Source organism: Pongo abelii, chromosome 1, assembly GCF_028885655.2.
Source record: "Pongo abelii isolate AG06213 chromosome 1, NHGRI_mPonAbe1-v2.0_pri, whole genome shotgun sequence".
Classification (NCBI taxonomy): domain Eukaryota; kingdom Metazoa; phylum Chordata; class Mammalia; order Primates; family Hominidae; genus Pongo; species Pongo abelii.
Genome location: NC_071985.2, coordinates 82073365 through 82095610, shown reverse-complemented (window position 1 = coordinate 82095610; position 22246 = coordinate 82073365). Strand labels below are relative to the sequence as shown.

Sequence of the window (22246 nt, the reverse complement as noted above, 5' to 3'; positions counted from 1 at the left end):
TCTAGGGGAAGAGCATTTGGGGCAGAGAGAAAACCAGTACAAAGACTCTGAAGCAGAAGCATCAGACCTAGTATGTTCAAGGATCTTAAGAAGACCAGTGTAGTAGGAGTGGAGTGACCAATGGAGAGAGGAATAGTAGATAAGGTCAGCCAGGAAATTGAGGAGGATATTTAAAAGGAAAAGGTTATTTCTGGTTATTGTATTGAGCATATGCCATCAGTAGAAACCAGAAGAACAGTTAAAAAGCTATGGCAGTAAGAAAGGTTAGAGGTGGTGGTGGCTTAGACAAGGATGGGAGCAGTGGAGGTGGTTAAAAAAAAAAAAGCGATTGGATTCTAGATATATATTTGAAGGTGCAGCCAGTAGGACTTTATAAGTCCTAGTGCCTGACCATTTAAAAATTGTGATGTTTGTGGCCCTTTTTCTTAATACATAATTTAAGATGACAGTAGGTCGTCATACTTATCACGTCTTTTCCATTCTCATGATTCTGTACACAAGGAGCTGGCATCTTCTGAAGAATCTTATCTAAACTTTTTGGGCTTTTTTTTTTTTTTTTTAGAGAAAATCATTAGTCCCATTCTTCTTTTGAATGCTACTTTTCCTTCTCTAAAAACTGACCATGAATTATATTCTCATTCATTAGTTTCTTATTTCTTTGTCAGAAAAGCAGTTAGCATTTTTTATTATTATGCAAGTATTCAACATTCATTGTAAAAAAAAAAAAAAAACCAAACAGGCAGAACTTAAAAAAAAAAAAAAAGTATACAGTCTTTTTCATCTATACCAGGATTGTCTCTTGCTTTTATTTTAGTTTCTTTGGCAACAGATGAGGCAATAGAACATGCTAAGAGCTTGGACTGAAACTGACAAGTTTTCGAACCTCTCTAAATCTCAGTTTTCTCCCTTGAAAAAGGGCATATTTAATAGAACCTACTTCATAGGTTTAGTATGAGATTTAATGAGATCATGCAGAGAAAGTACGTAGCACTTACTAGCACATTGATTGGCACCTGAGAAGGCCCTCATTGATTGTTAGCTACAGTTCTCATCTTTTGTAAATTGTCTTTCAGATACTTTGCCCAGTTTTCTATGGTGTTTATCTTTTTCTTATTGCGTTATTAGAGCTATTTATTTATTATAGAATTAAATGAGGATTATACCATTTGTCTTTCATTTGTTGCAGATATTTTTCCCAATTTGGTGTTTGTTTTTCAGTTTACTTACAGTGGTTTTGCCTTATGGTTTCTACCTGTGATAGCATGCATAGGATAGCCTTGTTATTCCTAGAATTAAGGGAAAAGGTTCTTATATTCCTCTCATATTTTCTATAATTTGGTATCAAAAACTGTATATTCCTTCTAGAATTTATTTTCCCATAAAGTATAACGTGAAGCCATAGCTTTGGTTTTACCACATGGCTGTTTTCTTGTCTCATTACCATTTATTGAATAATCTTTTTATTTCTGTGTGATTTAAAATGCCATATTAACATATGTTAAATATATTTACTCGGTTACTATGTCTTTTCCACTAATATGTCTCTATTCCTACTCAGTACCATAACATTTTAATTACTATAATGTATACACTAAGCGTTTTATTCATGCCTGAATCATAGCTTTCTCAATGGAAAAAATAAATATATACGTACCACCTTAGCTTTTTTTTTTTTTTTGCCAAAATAGCTATATATTCCTTTCTGGTTTAAAAGAAATACATGTTTGTCACACACACACACAAAATTCAGTATAAAAAATTTGCCTGCAGTAATTCTACTGACATGACACTCAACACTGGTGCCTTCTTGAGATTTTTCTCTGCATATATACACCCATGTGAATATACAATTTTAGTTAAATAATATTATATATGTACTCTTTTTTTTAAAAAAGTCCAATTGACTTCTGCAGTCAGCCTAAAATAGTTTTTGTCATGGCAAAAAGTCCATGATTGTTTGTATTGTTTATTGAGTTACTGGTATTTGTCTATAATTAATGTTTTTTTAAGTTACTGTAAATCTTACTTTTTTTCTTGTACACATTTATTTTAAACTTAAAGAATTGTTGCATTTCTATGAACTTAATTTAAATCTCAGTCAGATTGTTATACATGTCCTCTTTCTCACTCAGTCCTCTCGTTACACATATGCCGTGATTTGTCACAGAATACTTATTGAAAATTATTTCTTTAAAAATTGGCCTCATATTCTGCTATAGCTAGAAATGCTAATAGAACTATGGTCATCATCAGGTGAGTATTAAAACTGAAGCAGAAAATATTACCCTATCCTTCTACAGAACTATGATGCTCAGTCACCTGCCATGTTTGAACAGCAGATCAGAACTGGAAGTGATCCACAGGGAGCAGTTCAAAAGACCAAAGAACTGGCCAGGCTTTTGTTCAAATATTAATTTTAAAGTAGCCTGGAATAACAGAGTCTAAAAGGGCATATGATAAAAATCTGTATAACCATTAAGGATTTGGATATGGTGAACCATCTGTAGTGAAGACAAGAAAGGAGACAATGTAGTTCACTTAAAATTCAATAGAGAGACATGTAGAAACACATACTAGATAATGAAAGGATCCAAACAGTGAAGAAGCAGTCTCTTTATATTTTTGAATCTTTTTTTCAAGAGTAAAGTGTGTTATGATAGTCATCTCGATTTGTTTGAAATGATGTTTACAAATGCTATTAAAATAATAAATCCTACATTTTACTTGTATTGTGAATTTTTTGGTCTGCCTCTCTAGTTGTAAAATAAAAAAAATTATCCTAAAAGATCATATTGATTAACTTCTTGGTGGAATCACTTATCTTGTTTTGGTGATAGGAGCAGTATAGCATCAAGTTCTAGAGGAATTGGGAGCCATTGCAAATCTGAGGGTCAGGAGGAATCTTTGGTCCCACAGAGCTCAATGCAACCACCAGAAGGAGACAGTGAAACAAGTAAGGTGTTATTTTGCTTTTGTTGTTATAAAATCCCAGCATTGGATGTTTACCTGCTTTTCTGTTCCCTTTGATGCTGTATTTTGTTTCTTGTTTTTAATAAATTACTTTTGCTTCTATAGTCCAGCTGTTAAACTGATAGATAGCAAATCCAAAAGACGGGGACCTTAAGCAGTTAAAATGAGGAGACACAGTGAAGCACAATCCTCTTTGTGGACACAGTGGCCAGGATAGTTGTTCATCATACTATAAATGGATGAGATATAAATGTTAGTTTGAATTAATCTTTATCATTTTTATACCTAGCAATGAAATCCACTGTATCTGTTTTGATTGTATATGTGGTTTATAGAGGGGGGAAAAAGGAATAGAATCTAAACAAGTTACAAGTGAATCTATTTAATACCTGAAGTGCCACTTGGGGGATTTTTCAGAACCCTTTTCTAATAGAATATTTTTATATGACAATTACATGAAATTTAATGTCTAGCACAGAGACTGGAACACAGTAGATGTTCAATAAATGCTTGATTAATGAACAAATGAATTATATTTCTTATAAATGTGTAGGTACCTTAGTATAACAGAGTTTAAAATTAAGTATGTGTAAGACAGCTATCTGGTAAGCAAATGTCCAGTAAGGAACATTAAAGACTTATCCTTCATGCATCTGACAGTTAAATTCCAGAATTAAGTATTTTCAATGGCCAAAACAGAATTTATAGTATGGTCAGCTTAACTACTTGTTCATGATAGTTTAGATTTTACCAAATACATGATAGAGGGGCAGAAAAATGCTCAGTTTTAAGTTTAGATTTCGGGAAGGTTAGTAAAATGCAGGATCAGGTAATTTCAGCTGTAAGGGATAGTCTAAAGCAGAGATTCTGCACATAGAGTTCATGAAGCTCAATTCCTGGACTTCAGGAAGAAGCAGTGGGCCCATCCATCCATGATAGTGTTTGTACAATTTTGTATGCAAATACATATTTGCCTTGTACTGAGGGGAGGTTTTAGCTGAATGTCAAAGGTTCCTATGACTCAGAAAGGGTTAAGAAACATTTATCCATAGGAAAGCTGGAGTATTAAGTTGGTGTTTACTTTTCTTAAAAAATCTGGATTTAATGATACATTTGACCCTATATGCCCATGGATTCCGTGGAAATACTCCCTCCCAAAATAACAATATGACGATAAAAAGGAATATAGATTTAAAAACAATAACAGCATAGCAACCGTTTACATAGCATTTACATTGCATTAGATATTATAAGTAATATAGAGATAATTTACAGTATAAGGAAGGGTATGTATAGGTTATATGCAAATATTATGCCATTATATATGAGGGACTTGAGGATCTGCAGATTTTGGTATTTTCAGCGATTTTAGAACTAATCCCTCATGGATACCAAGGAATGACTATAATTTGGTTTACTTACAGAAGCTCCTGAAGAATCATCAGAGGATGTGACAAAATATCAGGAAGGAGTATCTGCAGAAAACCCAGTTGAGAACCATATCAATATAAGTGAGTTGCTCCCTTTAGATAATTGCTTTGTATGGGAAAATAAAAAGCCTTAATCTATGTTAATCTCTCTAGAGTTAGAGGCCATGTCCAAATGTGTTGTGGAATTTTCCTCCCCTTATAGAGGAATTAGACGTCATATTAGAATGTGTTTGTCAGCTCCTAAGTTAGGTTAAATAATTAATATTGCCCACATTACCACCTGTTACATACAACTTTATTTTCTGACAGCACAATCAGATAAGTTCACAGCCAAGCCATTGGATTCCAACTCAGGAGAAAGAAATGACCTCAGTCTTGATAGCTCTTGTGGGGTTCCAGAAGAATCTGCTTCACCTGAAAAAGCCAAGGAACCAGAAACTTCAGATCACACTAGCACTGAGAGTGCTACCAATGAAAATAACACCAATCCTGAGCCTCAGTTCCAAACAGAAGCCACTGAGCCTTCAGCTCATGAAGAAACATCCACCAGGGACTCTGCTCTTCAGGACACAGATGACAGTGATGATGACCCAGTCCTGATCCCAGGTGCAAGGTATCGAGCAGGACCTGGTGATAGGTTGGTAAATTTTTAATTAACATGAACTGTAAAAAATATATTTCACAAGGATTTGTTTGAAGTCATGTAAGGGAATCTCTCCATTTTTGACAGTTGCTTCCTCTAAGAGTGTCTCATTGATGTAAACTTAAAGAAACTTACAGTTTACTGTAAATGATTTTACATATTATATTCTTTGAGCACTGTGCATTAATAGGGAAATAAAAAGTCTTCATTCTCTGTATCTCTAGCACTGAGGCTTGCTTCTGAATTTACAGATCAAGAGAAAAGAATGTTAAGAATGACCCACAGGTTATTTATGAAGTCAAGGTTATACTTAGCTCTCAGGTTATCTTGTAGATATCCAGGCCTTTATCAGTTTTGTTTTGGTTTTAATGTTAATTTTTTCTGCTTCTCTATTGACCCTGGATTAAGGTAGTGTGTTAGTAGTTCTGTTTTTGGAAACACTGTTTTTCTTTGATTTCTACTAAACTTAGTGACTGAATTTAGAAAATGAAAAATTATACCAAATAAATACCGTAGCAGCAATAAAAAATTGAATTGCCAACATGTTTATATAGTTTTTCTATATTTTGTGTGATCACAAGGATATATTTTCTTTTGTGGGAGATAAAATAAATTTTTAAAGTATACTGCATTTCATACTCATGGAAAACTATTTCTATTATTAGTGCTATCATATCTTATTGTAAGTTCTGTCCTCTTTCAGAGAACCTAGTTTTAATCTTAAAATTCTAGTTTACAAAGGAGTGAGATTCTATTTGAAATATTTCACATTTTATATGCTCAATATATTGCTGTTTATAAGATACCTAAAGTATCTGTCAACTGAAAAATATAATGAAAGATTAATTTACCACTCATAGTCAAGAGCATGATGATGGGTTTGAATACTGGTTTCACCACTTACCAGCAGTGTTTTTTCATTCAAATTACTTAATGACTCTTAAAGATTCAGTTTCTTATCTATAAAATAGGGTTATAATTATCTAAAATTATTGTAAGAATTTAAGAACACATCTATCAGTCAGTCATGATGTGACCTGGCTCATGTTAATAGCACTAATTAAATGATAGCTGTATTAAACAATCAAGATAGTCTATGAGGCCACTTTAATTTTTAAAAGAATTACAGTAAGAATGACTCTAGGGATAAAGACTGAAAAAAGACAGGCAAAAATCCTGAAGAGGGTAGCTTGCAGCTCAGGGGAACTGCCTTTTCTTAACTATGAAAGGGTATGTTTCTTCTTTTAGTCATATTTGGGAAATGTTTACTTTGCTATGGCACTTTTTTTGTAGATATGAAGCAAGAATTTCCCCCCATATTTATACTTAGAGATTAATCAAACATCTTCTCTTTACCTGTACACATTAATCTTGAGCATTCTTAATATATATTTTAGGCAAGTAAGACTTAGTTCTATTTCTTTGCATACCCAGAGGGAGTTCCTTAGAATGTCATTACCACTTAATATATGCAGATGAGGTTAGCAAGCTTAGCACAATTTGAAAATCAAACTGATAATTTCCAAAACCCAGGGTTGAGAGCTAGATTCTATAATTTACTTAAGCTTGTACATTTATGGCCTTCCATTTATATAAATGAGCTAATGTCTTATTTTTCTATATTTAAGTAGTAGAACATGATACTGAGGTCATAATTGAAAATAAAATTTAAGTGCCCAGTTTCTAGTAATGTTTTTTATGGATATTAGACACTTCGAGAAAGTCATATATTTAGCAGCTTCTATGCAGGTTAATTGTAACACTAATACCAAGCCTGCTTTATAGCTGAGGAAACTTAGGTGCTAAGCAAAGGGTTTTGTATATTCTAGACCTAAGGAGTTTTGTTTTTTGAAACACAATTCTATAATATTAATGAGAAAGGAGGATTTGAGGTAGGGTGGGTCCTGGAGAATACAGAAACTGTAATCTTTCTATAGATCTTTATCATCTTCATAATACTTAGATGATTTATATGTTTTAGGGATTCTTTTAGCATTTAGATCTGTCACAAAGTTGGTTCCCAATAGCCTCATTGACCCAAGGAAACCCAGATGCTGAACTAGACTAGCAGAATCTTTTAGAAGAGAGATAATCCGTGACAACAAACGTCTGTAACTGATCCCACTTCATGCATATACTCTTGAATTCATACCTCATGGTTAGATCCAGATTTGAAACCACTGTGGGATCACATTTAGTTCCCTGCTTTTTAAAAATTAAATATTATTTAATATTCTGTACACTCATTTGAGTATTTAGCCTATGTTGGTCCTACATGGTATTTTGTTTTGTAAGATATAGTAGTAAACTTCCTGAAGAGGAACAGAAGAATAATAAAATTCTTATCCTTCAAGAAACTTAATTATTTATGAAGAAGAGAGAATACCAAAGCCATTTATAGGAACATAGAAAACATTTAATATGTGAAAGTAAATACAATTATATATATGTGTGTGTGTGTATATATATATAAAGATGTGTATACTGAGGTAATTAGAAAGTGATTAGAGTAACAATTACATTAATTTTCCTTTGAGATTTCCATTATTTTCTAGCTCTTTACCAAAAATTTGTAAATGGTGTAAATATTTCCTCTGACTTTTATCTAAATCAGTTTTTATAATTCTTAACTTTTTTGGCACCATCCTGATTTAATCTTGAACAACTGTAAAAAAGTATACTTTTAATATTTCTGCACCTTTCTAAGGGCTCTTCATCATTGACACTTCTGCTAGTTTATCTTACTTCTCAATTTAGCTGACTTTTATTCTAAAGAGAGAAAGTTTAAGAGATTTTGCTTCTTAAGAACATGAAAAGAATCACTTACCAGCTTGTAATTAGTCCTATGATTTTGGAGAATTTCTTTTTCCCAAGAGACTAAGGGTTGTGAAGCTCTGTTGTAAAAATCATACCATTTGGTTCCTAAAGTCCAAGGATACATTGCACACATGGATGAAATGTCCACCCAAAAGGATGTATGTCTTAAAGTTCCCTCCATGCTGCCATTTGCAAAGCCCAGTAAACATTAGTTTAGCTAGGGTAGAGAAGTGGTCCTAAAATTAAATATTATACAAGTGTATACTTAATTTGATCTGTACTTTATATGAAGAACTATATAGTGGACCTCATCAGTTTTTGTTCCAAATTTAATTTTTAAAAGGAAACTATAAAAGGCTTTATAGCTAAGTCATTTCTGACAAATTTACTGAAAATATCAGAACAGTTCCTTGCAATACGGAGTAATGATTTTTAAAAAAATATTTGCATTCTTATAATTTGGTTAAATAAATGACCCAGGTTTTCACTTTTGGGCTGTGATCAAGCATGAGAAGGAAATGTCTTAGAAAATGAAGACCTTAACAACTAACATAGATATTTGTAAATGGAATGCTCTTCTCATTAACTACAGCAAGTCTATATAAATGTAACTGGGAGTCTATAGCAGAGCAGCAGACTTACTCCTAAAGAGCCATATAGTAAATATTTTGGCTTTGTTGGCCAGGAGACAAAATGGAGACCATTATGGTAGGTACTTACATGACCATTTGAAATATTACCATTTGAAAATGTAAAAACTATTCTTAGCCTAAGGTTCATTTCAAAAATCGGCATTTGGCAGAGATCTAGCCCAAGAGCCATAGCTTGCAAATACCTGCTCTATAGTAATCAGTGTTATAGAGAGAAGTCAAACTATAGTCTGTGGTAAAATGCCTCTACTGGCAGAAATCCAGAGTTTGAAACAATGAAATATATGAATCTCCACATATTTGGGTTCCCTTTAACTTTGCGTAAGGCAAGAACATGGAACAGTAAATGGGAAATAAATTGAAAAAAGACAGAAAGAAATGTTTGTTCTCTAATCATGGTGTTTAAAAAAATAAAATTAGTCCTAATGTCAAAAATAAGTCTGACTTAGGAAAAAAGCAAAAAAATAGTATGTGTATCTCTTAGTGATTTTATATACTCTATTTATTTCATTTTGTTTTATTTTTTTGAGACAGGGTCTTGCCCTGTTTCCCAGGCTGGAGTGCAGTGGTACGATCATAGCTCACTGCAACCTCATACTCCTGGGCTCAAGCGATCTTCCTCCCTCAGTCTCCCAAGTAGCTGGGATTACAGGCGCATGTTGCTGCACTCTGCTAATTTTTTGTTGTTGTTGTTGGGTTTTTGTTTTTTTTTTTTTTTAGAAGAGACAGTCTCACTATGTGTTGACCAGGCTGGTCTTGAACTCCTGGCCTCAAGCCTCAGCCTCCCAAAGTGCTGGGGGACTACAGGCATGAGCCACCGCACCTGGCCATATACTGGGTTAAGAAACGTAAATACATGCCCTTGGAATGGAAAGAGTGTGGTTGAGATCTCTGTTTAGATAATCTTCATATAATTTTTTTTTTTTTTGGAGACGGAGTCTCGCTCCATCACCCAGGCTGGAGTGCAGTGGGGCAATCTTGGCTCACTGCAAGCTCTGCCTCCCAGGTTCACACCATTCTCCTGCCTCAGCCTCCCAAGTAGCTGGGACTACAGGCGCCTGCCACCATGCCCAGCTAATTTTTTGTATTTTTAGTAGAGACGGGGTTTCACCGTGTTAGCCAGGATGGTCTCGATCTCTTGACCTCGCGATCCACCTGCCTCAGCCTCCCAAAGTGCTGGGATTACAGTCGTGAGCCACCGCGCCCAGGCCATATAATTTTTTTTTTTTTTACAATGCCAAATCTGTTGTAAGTGATTTGATGGCCTGATTGGTAGCTCTTACTGTTTCTAAACTCAAGAGAAAACCTAAATTACTCTCTGAAAAAAAAAACAAGCATCTAAGAAAGCTTCCTGAATAAGTCCTCACATAGTCTTGAATAGTTTTTAATTATAGCCTCAGTTAGGATGATCTAACAATTTTTTCCCTAAAGAGGGATTTATCCTATATTGCCCTTTAATAACTTTTAAAGTATTATTTTCATAGAAATTTGGTTCCATATGCCTACTCTGGACCATGGAGCATAGCCCTCACTTTTTTTGTTTTTTTGAGACGGAGTCTCGCTTTGTCGCCCAGGCTGGAGTGCAGTGGTGCAACCTCGGCTCACTGCAAGCTCCGCCTCCCAGGTTCACACCATTCTCCTGCCTCAGCCTCCCCAGTAGCTGGAACTACAGGCGCCCGCCACCACGCCTGGCTAATTTTTTGTAGTTTTAGTAGAGAGGGGGTTTCACTGTGTTAGCCAGAATGGTCTTGATCTCCTGACCTCGTGATCCACCCGCCTCGGCCTCCCAAAGTGCTGGGACCACAGGCGTGAGCCACCGCGCCCAGCAGCCCTCACTTTTAAAGCCAAAATTCCTTGTACTGTAAATTTGGCAGCATTTATTCAGTCATCATTATAACCACGATTTCCTTATTTCTCATTATTGCAGTTTATTCCTTATTAAAGAAAATTGCAGAGAGAAAAGAAGTAGTCAAAGAGAAAGAACTGGACTTCTAGGGAGTTAAAAGCCCTGTTATTCTTTGCTCATTTGTTATATAGTCTTGTGGTTAGGCCAAGTGAATCAGCTTAGGGCTTATTTGTTTATTTTCCAAAGAGCTCCTCAGCTTTGAGGAGCACGTATGTGTTCCAGTGGATAGTATTCATAATAAGCCAGTGCAGTTTCCCATACTGTGACAGGATTGGGTTCTGATTTATTTAAAAGATAAAAGGGATTAAGTGCAATGTCTTCCTTCTATTCTATCTTCAATGAGTGTTTCTGTTTCCTTAATTTCTTCATATACATTTAGTTGACTGATATATTCCTTGCTTAATGCCCTAAGTCACAAAGGGAAACAAAAGTTTTTTTTTTAAATTGAGATGAGTGATGATAAAAAGGGTGTCCTTAATGCTTTAAATATTGGGTTCTTTGAAGTCTTTGTAAGTGATTTCAGTTATTGTGTTCCCTTCACTAGATTTAATATCAGAGGAACAACAATAGGTGATAGAATAATGAGGTAATTCAGTATGTTCCTTTGTAATTTTTTTTTTTTATGATGGATTTGCCAGGTCCTCTTTTGCCACAGCTAACCACCTTTCCTATTAACAGTTAATACTTCCTTTGAACTTACTGAACTCTAAGTGCTAAGCATTGTAAAGCAGGTTGCTTTCCACAAACTATATTTAGCTGCATGCACTGCATGGGGATAGAATGAAAAGAAATTTCCTGTGTGCAGACTGATGTTCACTTCAAATATGTCATATGACAAAGTAACTATAATCTGAAATGATGTACTTTAAATATCAGTTACTCTTTTTGGATATTTTGTAGAAGAATGCAATTTATGTTTTTTAAATTTGATTGGAATAACAATTATCAACTTTTTCTTATTCATATATGCTCCTTTTCCTTGAGCTCAATAACTAAAAATGTACTTGAATCTAAATCTGTGTATAGGTTTCTGATTTTTGCGAGAAAGTTGTTTCCTTATAAATAGTTTAGAAATAGTGTCACATATCAAGATGATATATAAGCCTCAAGCACTTCTCTGATTCTGACAATGGGACATATTTTTGAGTAGATCTTTAAAGTGAACCTCAATGACATCAGTCACCTACTCAAAACCTGGTTTGCTGACAAAATCAACCTTGTACTTAACTCTAGAGGCATATATCTGTTATTTACCATCAGTTTCTAAAACAGAGTTGAACATGAAACATATAGCAACAATCAGAAATGTAAAGTTTGTAGAGTTCCTAATGAAAAATACAGAAGTCATGAAATAAGCCAAAAAATATAATAGATGTATGGAAATTTCTGGTTATGGTTCATTGTCAGGAGGATTCTCATCTACAAGTCTCAAATTTGTTTTTGCTTCCCAAACTTGTTTTGTTTTTGTGCTGTTGTTTCTAGCCTGTTTTAACATTAAGGTATATTTGAAGTAACTTTTTCAAATTATTACTAGTTATCACTGTTTTATTTTTTTTTTTCCCCAAGATGTAGCCTTGCTCTGTTGCCCAGGTTGTAGTGCAGTGGCGCAATCCCAGCCCACTACAACCTCTGCCTCCAGAGTTAAAGTGATTCTCCCGCCTCAGCCTCCTGAGTATCTGGGATTACAGGTGCCCACCACCAGGCCCAGCTAATTTTTGTATTTTTAGTAGAGACAGGGATGGTCACCATGTTGGCCAGGCTGGTCTCAAACTACTGACATCAAGTGATCTGCCCATGTTGGTCTCCCAGAGTGCTGGGATTACAGGCTTGAGCCACCGCATCTGGCCTAGTTACCACTTTCTGATTAATTATATGACAATAAAATGGAATTTGCTTCAGAGTTTTTTGATATCCTGATTTATACTTTTTATCACAAGTACACAAAGCTGGTTTCTGGTTTTATAATGAAAATTGCAACTATAAAGTACCATGATGCTTTAATTGAGTTTTAGAAAGGCTAAAACACTAAAGTGGAGATTATCATGAACTGATAAACAATGGTAAAGCAGAAAATGTAACAGTTACCTCCCTATAGAGTGAATGAGGTGAGACTCATTCTTCTCTACCTCATTTATTTCTTATGTAGAGATTATCTGGTGGAAACTTCTAATTATAAGGCAGTATTTTCCTGCCAGTGAACACACATTTGTTCTGCTTCTCCTTTTAGCAATTGGAGATGTTCAAAGAATGTAAACTTCTGCTTAAGATAGACAAAATTAGAAAAATAAAATTATCACAGATGTTTATATATTTACTGCCCGTTATGACTAATCTTCATTAGGGACTGTCTTACAATGGGGAATGTGTTCTACTATAATCTGCTAAGATTCTGAATGATGGGTACCATATTTCTTTGAATAGTAAATAAAATGGTAGTCATCCCCTATTCTTCATTCTACTTTTACTACCTCATCACCTCTTACCTGGTGTACTGAGGGAGTTCTCCAACTCCTTCTACTCCTGCTTTCAGTAGTTCTCCATTGTTTATGATATAAAGAAGAAACAAACCCAGCTTCCTTGCCTGGTATATAGGGCACTTCATATTATAGCTGCTGCCAAAAATTGGTCATGCTGTCTACATTGCCATACTTGGAGTGTCACTGAATACATTCAGAGGACTATTGGAGTTCTCTGAATACATTATGCTGCTTTAAGTCAGCGTATCTTTACATACTCTGAGCCCTCTAACAGAAAAGACCTCCCATCACTATCACCATCATTTGGGTCACCTCATCTTTCAACATCATCTTAAGCTACTTTTCCTGGCCCATATATTCCCTAATCAAAAATATGGGCCCTTATATACACCTACTGTACTACCTATCACAGTGCATTGTATATTTGTATGTTTTCATATATAAGAATGTAAGCACCTTTAAGGACAGTGTAATACATACATGCATACAGAAATAAAAGTTGGCAAAGACACCTTTTTGTCAAAAACTCTAGCTAACTAAATTTTTATTCATATTTCCCTGCATGATATGGGTTTTTGCTTTCTTTCTCTGCTTCCTAAAACTTGAATGAGAAACCAATGAATTACTGTTTCAGGGGTCCCACAGCCTCCCCACACAGTTGATTGTTTGCTACAAAGACTCAGAAGAATCAAAGGCACTTCAATCATGGCTATGATTTATTATGGCAAGGAAAGATCAGACAGAGTGGAAGAATCCAGGCACAATGTTCCAAAGTTCTCCCTTTCAGAATGTGCACCTCCCTTCCCAATAAAATACAGTAATACTTGTGTAGTTTTTCTGCCCTGGTGAAGCCTGCTTATAACTCAAAATCCAGGGTGTTTACTGGGGTCTGGTCATGTAGGCACCTCTGCCTGTGTGCCTAACCACAGTCACCTGAATTCCAGACCCGGAAGGAAAGTAGGTGTTCACCACAAATCATGTTAATTTTGCAGTTTACACAAGCTGGCCCCACAGGGTTGTGTCCCAGGCAGGCAGAGCAATGTAACATGCCAAAAGTCAAGTTCTCAGACACCAGCCAAGGGTCAGCCTTATAAGCAGACCCTTCTAAAGATAGCAGCATCAGACCTGCTATCCCTTACCTTTGTTTACTAATACATTGTAAGGCAAAGAATCCAGTTTCTTCCCCCACAAAAGAGCAGAAACAGCAAGATACTCTCTAGCAACCCATCTCCCTCACTTATTTCAGATACTTGTAAAGATACGTGTTGAAATGACAGAAATTCTAACATAGAACTTTTTTGTTGATAAAGCTAGATGACACTAACATATTAATAGTATCTTAGTTCATTTCCTGTTGCTTATGATAGAAATCTTCTGGGTAATTAATGAAAGAAATGCGTTTTTTACAGTTACGGAGGCTGGGAAGTCCAAGGTTGCAGGGCCACAATGGTACAAGCCTTCTTGCTGGCAAGGACTCTGCAGAGTCCTGAGCTGGCACAGGAAATCACATGATGAGAAGGCTAAGCTCAGGCTTCTCTTCCTCTTCTTATAAAGCCACCAGTCCCCACTGACCTGATAACCTATTAATCTATAAGTGAATTAATTCATTCTTGAGAGCGCAGCCTTCATGATCCAATCACCTTTTAAAGACCCCACCTCTCAATACTGCCACATTGGGGATTAAGTTTCACCACGAGTTTTGGAGGGGACATGCAAACCATAGCACATAGCTTTTACTATAAACCAAGTGTGTGTTTTAAAGCACTTAAAATGTTTATTTTTTAATAACATTTTTCTAGACTCTTATTTATAGGATTCAATTGGACTGCAAACATTTTAAAATTTATAATTTAAATGTAAATTTTAGCTTCACCCTGTCTGAATAATCACAGATTGCATATAAGAAGATTCAAATTAATGAGGTTTTCTTTTCTAAGAACTACTAAGCTAATATAAGAAAAATGTATACATAGTATAAATTAAAAGAACATATGGGTTTGGTTTTTTTTTTTTGAGACGGAGTCTCACTCTGTCGCCCAGGCTGCAGTGCAGTGGTGTGATCTCGGCTCACTGCAACCTCTGCCTGCTGGGTTCAAGCAGTTCTCCTGCCTCAGCCTCCCAAGTAGCTGGGACTAAAGGCACGCACCACCATGCCTGGCTAGTTTTTTGTATTTTTAGTAGAGATGGGGTTTTTAACTTGATATACTGAAGAACAGTGGTGTTCAGAATTATAATGAGCATTTCCAATGAACCATAAAAATACATGGAATTTAATTTATCCTTTTAATATCTTTTTTCTTATTTATGCCTGGGGAATGCATCTTTAACACATACCCACAGCAACTTTGATTCTTATAGAAAAGTTTTATAGCTACTATGAAAGTAGAGACATAGAAATGTAATAATTGTTGCAGAAACTCTTCTATTGAAGGAGACGGTGGTGAGGATAGCTTTCCTATGTTTGTAAGAATGTAGATCTTCAATCTTTGAATTGAAAAAAATCAGGCTCAAGTTTTTAATAATAAATTCACACTCAATTTATTTTTGAATGGAATAATTTAATTACAAAATAAGAAGATGAAGGTCACTGTTGTCCAGAGTGTTCTGATACTCTACAATGTGGTCACAAAATTTGGGAAATACTACATTGTGTATACCTCTTTGTGAGATTCATAAGAACCTGTAGCGTAATAAAGCCTCTGAGAAGACTTACAGCAAGAAACCTCTTTAAGCTTTGTTTAGTATATCGTTTTACACACTTACTTTATCATAAGCCTGTTTCGTGGAATACCTACAAAAATCCCAAGTTTTAGAAATGCTCTGCTTCCGGATTATTCTAACAAATTCTAGACAAGTATTGAGTTCCTTAGAAACCTGGACTAGGAGAAGCTTTTATTTCCCTTTAGTTTTTCACTGTGTGTTTTGCACAGTAAAGAATTTATTTCTACAGATTTATTCAAAATTCACCTGCTATAATTCTAGTCATGTTCTTGTATTCTATCCATAGTACAGTATCCTTTATATAATAACCTTGTTTGGTAACTGAATTACTTAAGTCATTTCATTCCTGGTCTATCCTCTCCTAATCTTTGATTATGCTGTTTTTTCTACCCTAAAAAGTCTTTGTTCTCTTGTAAGGTATTTTAAATAATACCTATAATATCAGTTAATTTGTGCCATTCTACCTGTGTGTAATGGTGTTTTATGAAAGGGTTTACCATCTTGAAAATGGTATGCAAATTAATTCATATTTTTAGTGCTATTTAATGAATTTCTGCTTATATTTTAGCCTAGTTTTTTACTAAATGTTACTAGTACTTTTAAAACGGGTTTATAGACTGTTTCTGGTTCATGTAACGTCATACTTTAACCTTGGAGTTATCTCCAAGATTGCAGATTTTCTGGAATATGCAATAGTAAAATACAAAGTCAGGAGTCTAGGTTTTACTTTCTTAGATTAGTTTTACATCCTTCAGATTTACTCTTTTTCTCCATTAAATGTTTCTTCCAAATAGAATAATAATTGGTACTTTGAGCTGTTTCATTATTGCTTTGAAATTGCTGGATAATCAATTTTTTACCTATTATTTTGTTACTTCAATAAACCTATTATGTGCTAGATACTCTGATGGGTGCTGGTGATAATGATAACACAAAGCCTACCCTCCTTGAGCTCTCAGTTCAGTGGGATACACAGACACATATACATAGTTACAATACAGTAATTGCATTGAGAGAGCTTTGCAGGGCTTTGAGAGTATTAAGGACCCCTAATCTAACCTGAGGAAGGGGAGAATTGTATTCTTATAATTCTTGGTTTGTGACACACTATCATTGTTAGTTCATACTTGGCTCCTTTTCTTTCTTTCTTTAGACACCCATGAGCCCACCAACCAATCCAAGAACTAAAAAACTCACTGTAACTTAAATCTACCTGTTCACCCTATTTTGTCCATCTGCCTACCACACCAGTGGTAACCAGTGTCCTGAATGTTATGGTTATCATGCTTTGCTTTAAAAAACAAAACATAAACATATAAACATAAATTTTTACCCACTTTTGAAATTTATATAAAAATGATGTCATACTGTATACAAGACTGGGACTCCTTTTTTCCTCAGATATTATCTTACTGTGATTCATCCATGTTACATGTAGCTCTTGCCCAATCATTTTTACTGCTATCTAATAATCCATGTTTGACTAAACCACAGTTTATCCATTTTCCTGTTAATGGACATTTAGGTTGTTTCTAGTTTTTGATATTAACAGTGCTGCTTTGAGCATTCTGAAATATTTCTCCTGATAACAGCTTTTCTTGGGTATATACCCAGGAATGGACCATTTACAAAATAATTTAAAATTGTTTTCCAAAGTGGAAGTGTAAATTAAATATAATATCTAAGAATATTTTTTTAAAATCATGTTTATTCACATCACTGATTCTTGTTGTCACATATCTTGATTTTTCTAATTGATTTGGTAAACAATAATATCTCATGGTCTTGATGTTCATTGCCCAATTTACAAATAAGATTATGCATCTCATGTTTTTCAGCCTGATCTCCTGATCTGGTTTTTTTGTTTGTTTGTTTGTTTGTTTTGAGATGGAGTCTTGCTGTCACCAGGCTGGAGTGCAGTGGCACGATCTCAGTTCACTGCGACCTCTGCCTCCCAGGTTCAAGTGATTCTCCTGCCTCAGCCTCCCAGGTAGCTGAGATTACAGGTGCATGCCACCACACCTGGCTAATTTTTGTATTTTTAGTAGAAATGGGGTTTCACCATGTTAGTCAGGCTGGTCTTGAACTCCTAAACCTCAAGTGATCCACCTGCCTTGGCCTCCCAAAGTGCTGGAATTACAGGCGTGAGCCACTGCACCCGGTCCTGATCTGGTTTTCTACTGGGTTGTTTTAATTGAGTTGTTTTTCTTTTCCTTATTGATTTATAAGAATTCTTAATGCATTTTTGATACTAATCCACTATTGTGTATTAGTGTACAACTATTTTTTCTATTTTATGATTTTTTTCACTGTTTTCAGGCTGTTTTTTGATGAACCATTTTTAATTTTCACATTAAATTTTATCAATCTTTTATGCTTGTCACTTTCTTTTATTTACAAAATCTTTATCTGGAATTTTAAAATTTATCTGAATTTCCTCTTGAAGTTTTACTTTTGACATTTAAGTTACTAATTTATTTGGAACTGATTTTTGTTTATGATGTATATGTGTAACTTTTCCGTGCCCCATTTAGATAGCCAATTTTTCCCCTGTACATTTATGAAATGGTGAATTTTCCCAGTGATCTGCTATCCCACCTATGTCATATTACAAAGATTTATATAAAACAGATTTGTTTCTAGGCTCTTTTGTTTCATCAGACAATTTGTCTGTCTCTCTGTCAGTATCATACTTTTGTAATTATTATAGCTTTGTAGTAAATCTTAACGGCTGCTAAGGCAAGACCCTTCCTTCTCTTTATTCATTTTTAGAAGGATCTTGGCTATTCTTTGTCCTTTGGTTGATTTTATAATCAACTTAAGTTCTACAAATAAGTCATCAGAATATGCTTATAGTTGTAATAAATCTGTAAAATAAATTTGGGTGAAAATTGTTTATCTTTACAATACAAAGTTATGTCTACATTTATTTAGGCCTTTTTTTCTTTTTTCCTTGAGACAGGGTCTTGCTGTTTCCCCTAGGCTGGAGTGCAGTGGCATGATCATGGCTCACTGCAGTTTTGACCTCCTGGGCTCAGGCAATCCTCCCACCTCAGCTTCCTGAGTAGCTGGGACCACAGATGTGTGCCACCACTCCTGGCTTATTTTTGTGATTTTTTTGTGGAGATGGGGTCTCACTATGTTGCCCAGCCTGGTTTCAAACTCCTGAGCTCAAGGGATCCTTCTGTCTTAGCCTCCCAAACTGCTGGGATTATAGGTGTGAACAGCTGCACTCAGCCTCGGCCTTTTACAAAATATCTTTCAGTAACATTTTATTTTTCTGTGAGCAGGTTTTGCATATATTTTTTATAACTTAAAGACACTTTTTGTTGCTGTTATAAATGCATTCCTCTTAAAATTTAGGCTAATTGTCCCCTGCTGATATGTAGAAATGCAGTTAACTTGTATATGATTATGTATCCAGCTACATTCCTTTTCTATTATTTGTATTAATTGGCCTGTAGATTTTTTGAGTTTTGGTTTTTGTTGTTGTTTTAAGAGTTGTTTTGTTACCCAGGCTGGAATACATGGCATGATCTTAGCTCACTGCATTCTGTAACTACTGGGCTCAAGCCATCCTCCCACCTCAGCCTCCCAAATAGCAGGGACTACAGGTGTGTACCACCATGCCCAGCTAATTTTTTTCATCTTTTTTTAGAGATGGGATCTTACTGTGTTGCCCAGGCTGGTCTTGAACTCCTGGGCTCAAGCAGCCCTCCTGCCTCAGACTCCCAAGTAGCTGGGATTACTGGGGTGAGCCACTGTGCCTGGCCTAGAGCATACTTTTTAAATGAACATTTATGCTTTGATACAGTTCTCGTTTACTCATAATTATTACCACCTCATTTACTAATGCAGCCTTAATTTTGTCCATACATCTTGTTTTAAATGATTTGAAGCTGGGCACGGTGACTCATGCCTGTAATTCCAACACTTTGGGAAGCTGAGGTGGGTGGATCACTTGAGGTCAGGAGTCCGAGACCAGCCTGATCAATATGGTGAAACCCCATCTCTACTAAAAATACAAAAATTAGCCAGATGTAGTGGAGGCCTGTAGTCCCAGGTACTTGGGAGGCTGAGGCAGGAGAATTGCTTGAACCTGGGAGGCAGAGGTTGTAGTGAGCTGAGATCCCGCCACTGCACTCCAGCCTAGGTGATAAAATAAATGATTTGGGCTGCCATGTAAATTCTTGTTGCATAATTTTTTTCTCATTTATAGCTCTTATGTCCTTTGGCTTAGCAACACAGTTATTTCCTCTGCTACCTATAACTCTGCGTTCTTAGCAAAAGAGTTTTTTCTTTATTGGTTTCTTGCTAATCACATATTTGTAACTGATTCATTATTCCTTTTTCTTCCATTCAGAAAAATGAGAGATCCAAGCATATGTCTCTTTAGTATGTCTCTTTCGAGAATATTTGACCTCTCTATCCTTCCCATTCTCACCTCCCAGTCAGAAAGAGATAGAGTAAACTAAACATGTCAGCTTTTCTGGGAGTTTCTAACTGTATCTGACTTAAAAATGTATGTGGAGATTCCTTTTTCTTTGATAGCATAGAAAATTTTGAACACATTTTTTAAGTAAGTCTGTATAGCTTAAAGTATACCATTTAGTTTATGAAAAAGTAAACATCTTTTTATTATGAAAGTAGAAGTATATAATTGTTACATAATTATTTTAAAAATTGTTAGTCACAATTTAGTGTCCATCTTTCCAAACCCTTTCTATGCATATATAATTTTATTCTATGAATTAGTCTTTAGCCTGTGTTTTAGATTAAGCAGTATAATGGTGATATCTTTCATGTGGTTGTTTATGGATCATTCATATTCTTTTTAATGGCTGCATAAGTATTTCATTGTATGGATGTGCCATAATTTATTTAACCTATTCTTTCTATATGAACATTTAGATTATTTCCAATCTGTCTCAATTACAGTTGTGCAGTGAAAAAAAGTTTGTGTATTTACATATTTTAAGTTTTTCTATAATATACATTTTTTAAAAGTTAAATTGCTGAGTCAAAGCTTATATTACTTAATTTCTCTTCAAAAATATATTTTACTGGAACTTTACACTATGGGTGGGAGTGTAAATTTATACAGCCACTTTGGAAAACTACAAATAGATCTTCAGTTTGAGAGTATCTAGTAAAGCAGAACATTATGCACATACTGAGGTCTAGCAGCTCCTCTTCTAGGTATATATCCAACATAAATATGTACATAGTTCACCAAAAGACATACACAAATGTGGATAGTAGCCTAATATTAGTAATCAAAAATGTTGACAACCCAATGTCCACCAACAGTAGAATGGATAAATATTAATATATTTATACCAAGTAATACTCTGCAGCAAAAAGGATGAATGAACTACAGCCAAGTACAACATGGGTGAATCTTACAAACATAATTTTGAGCTAAAGAAGCTAGACATAAAAAAAAAATGTATTATTCCACTTAATTAAAGTTCACAAGCAGGCAAAATTAATTCATGATATCAGAAGTCAGAATAATGGTTTCCTTTAAAGGGACAGTAATGATAGAAATGGGGCACTTAGGAGACTTCAGGAATTCTGGTTATACTGTTTCCAAATACTGGTGCTGATTATATGGGCCTGTTTTGTTTGCAAAAACTCATTGAGCTTTTTACCTTATGATTTTCAACTTTCCTGTATATGTGTTATATTTAGTAAAAAGTTTATAATATCTTTTTTATGTGTAAAAACCACTTTCAAACTCCTCTCAGTAATGCCTGTTTTCCTGAACTCTTACCATTCTGGTATACATAAAAGTCTTTTCAATCTAATAAACATAAAAAGATCAGTTTTTTGTTTTTATCCTGTTATTAGTGAGACAGCATCTTTTATATATTTGTTAACTGTTACGAGATCTGTTTTTCTTACTGATTTGTAACCTTTTTAAAGATTATGGATGTTTGGTCTATTATATGTCAAAATATAATATTTTAAATAAATTCAAACTGACAAAATTATTAAGTAATATGTGTTAGGAGAGGAGAAGTTTTATTTTAATAGTTAAATCAGTTTTTAAGAGTCCTTTGTTCTTCAATCCCAGTTCTGTCACCAAATCATTTCTTAAGAGAGTAAAATCTGCTTCATTAGTTCCAAATTCGTAATATGGAGTCCATAAAGAAGATGCTGTTTGAAGGCCCTTGTTTTATTGCTTATATATTAATACTCTTTTTTTTTTTTTTTTTTTGGAGACAGAGTCTTGCTCTGTCGCCCAGGCTGGAGTGCAGTGGCACGATCTCGGCTCACTGCAAGCTCCACCTCCCAGGTTCATGCCATTCTCCTGCCTCAGCCTCCCGAGTAGCTGGGACTACAGGCGCCCGCTGCCAAACCTGGCTGATTTTTTGTATTTTTAGTAGGGATGGGGTTTCATTATTCTTTTTACCTAAAGTAGTCTGTTTTTGGAACATCTTTAAACAACATTTTAAGTAAAATATCAAAATAGAAGTCTATCCACTGCTATTATATATTACCTTTAGTTTCTTTTCATTTATCTTTATGTATTTTCTTAATATGGAGAAGAGGGAAAAGAACATTGGATAAAATTTGTTGTATTTGTAGTAAAATTGCACATGAATTTTGTCTGTATTATGTTTTTA

At 34.9% G+C, this 22246-nt stretch overlaps 1 protein-coding gene across 13 annotated transcripts in view; it reads left to right on the top strand.

The window, feature by feature from the left end:
- DCAF6 (DDB1 and CUL4 associated factor 6) overlaps positions 1-22246 on the top strand; it is a 138017-nt gene that overhangs the window by 103231 nt on the left and 12540 nt on the right. For all 13 annotated transcript variants that reach the window (NM_001135405.1, XM_024256686.3, XM_024256779.3 and 10 more), the window contains 3 exon segments: positions 2838-2953; positions 4395-4481; positions 4710-5037. In NM_001135405.1, the coding sequence (NP_001128877.1) occupies positions 2838-2953; positions 4395-4481; positions 4710-5037 (531 nt within the window).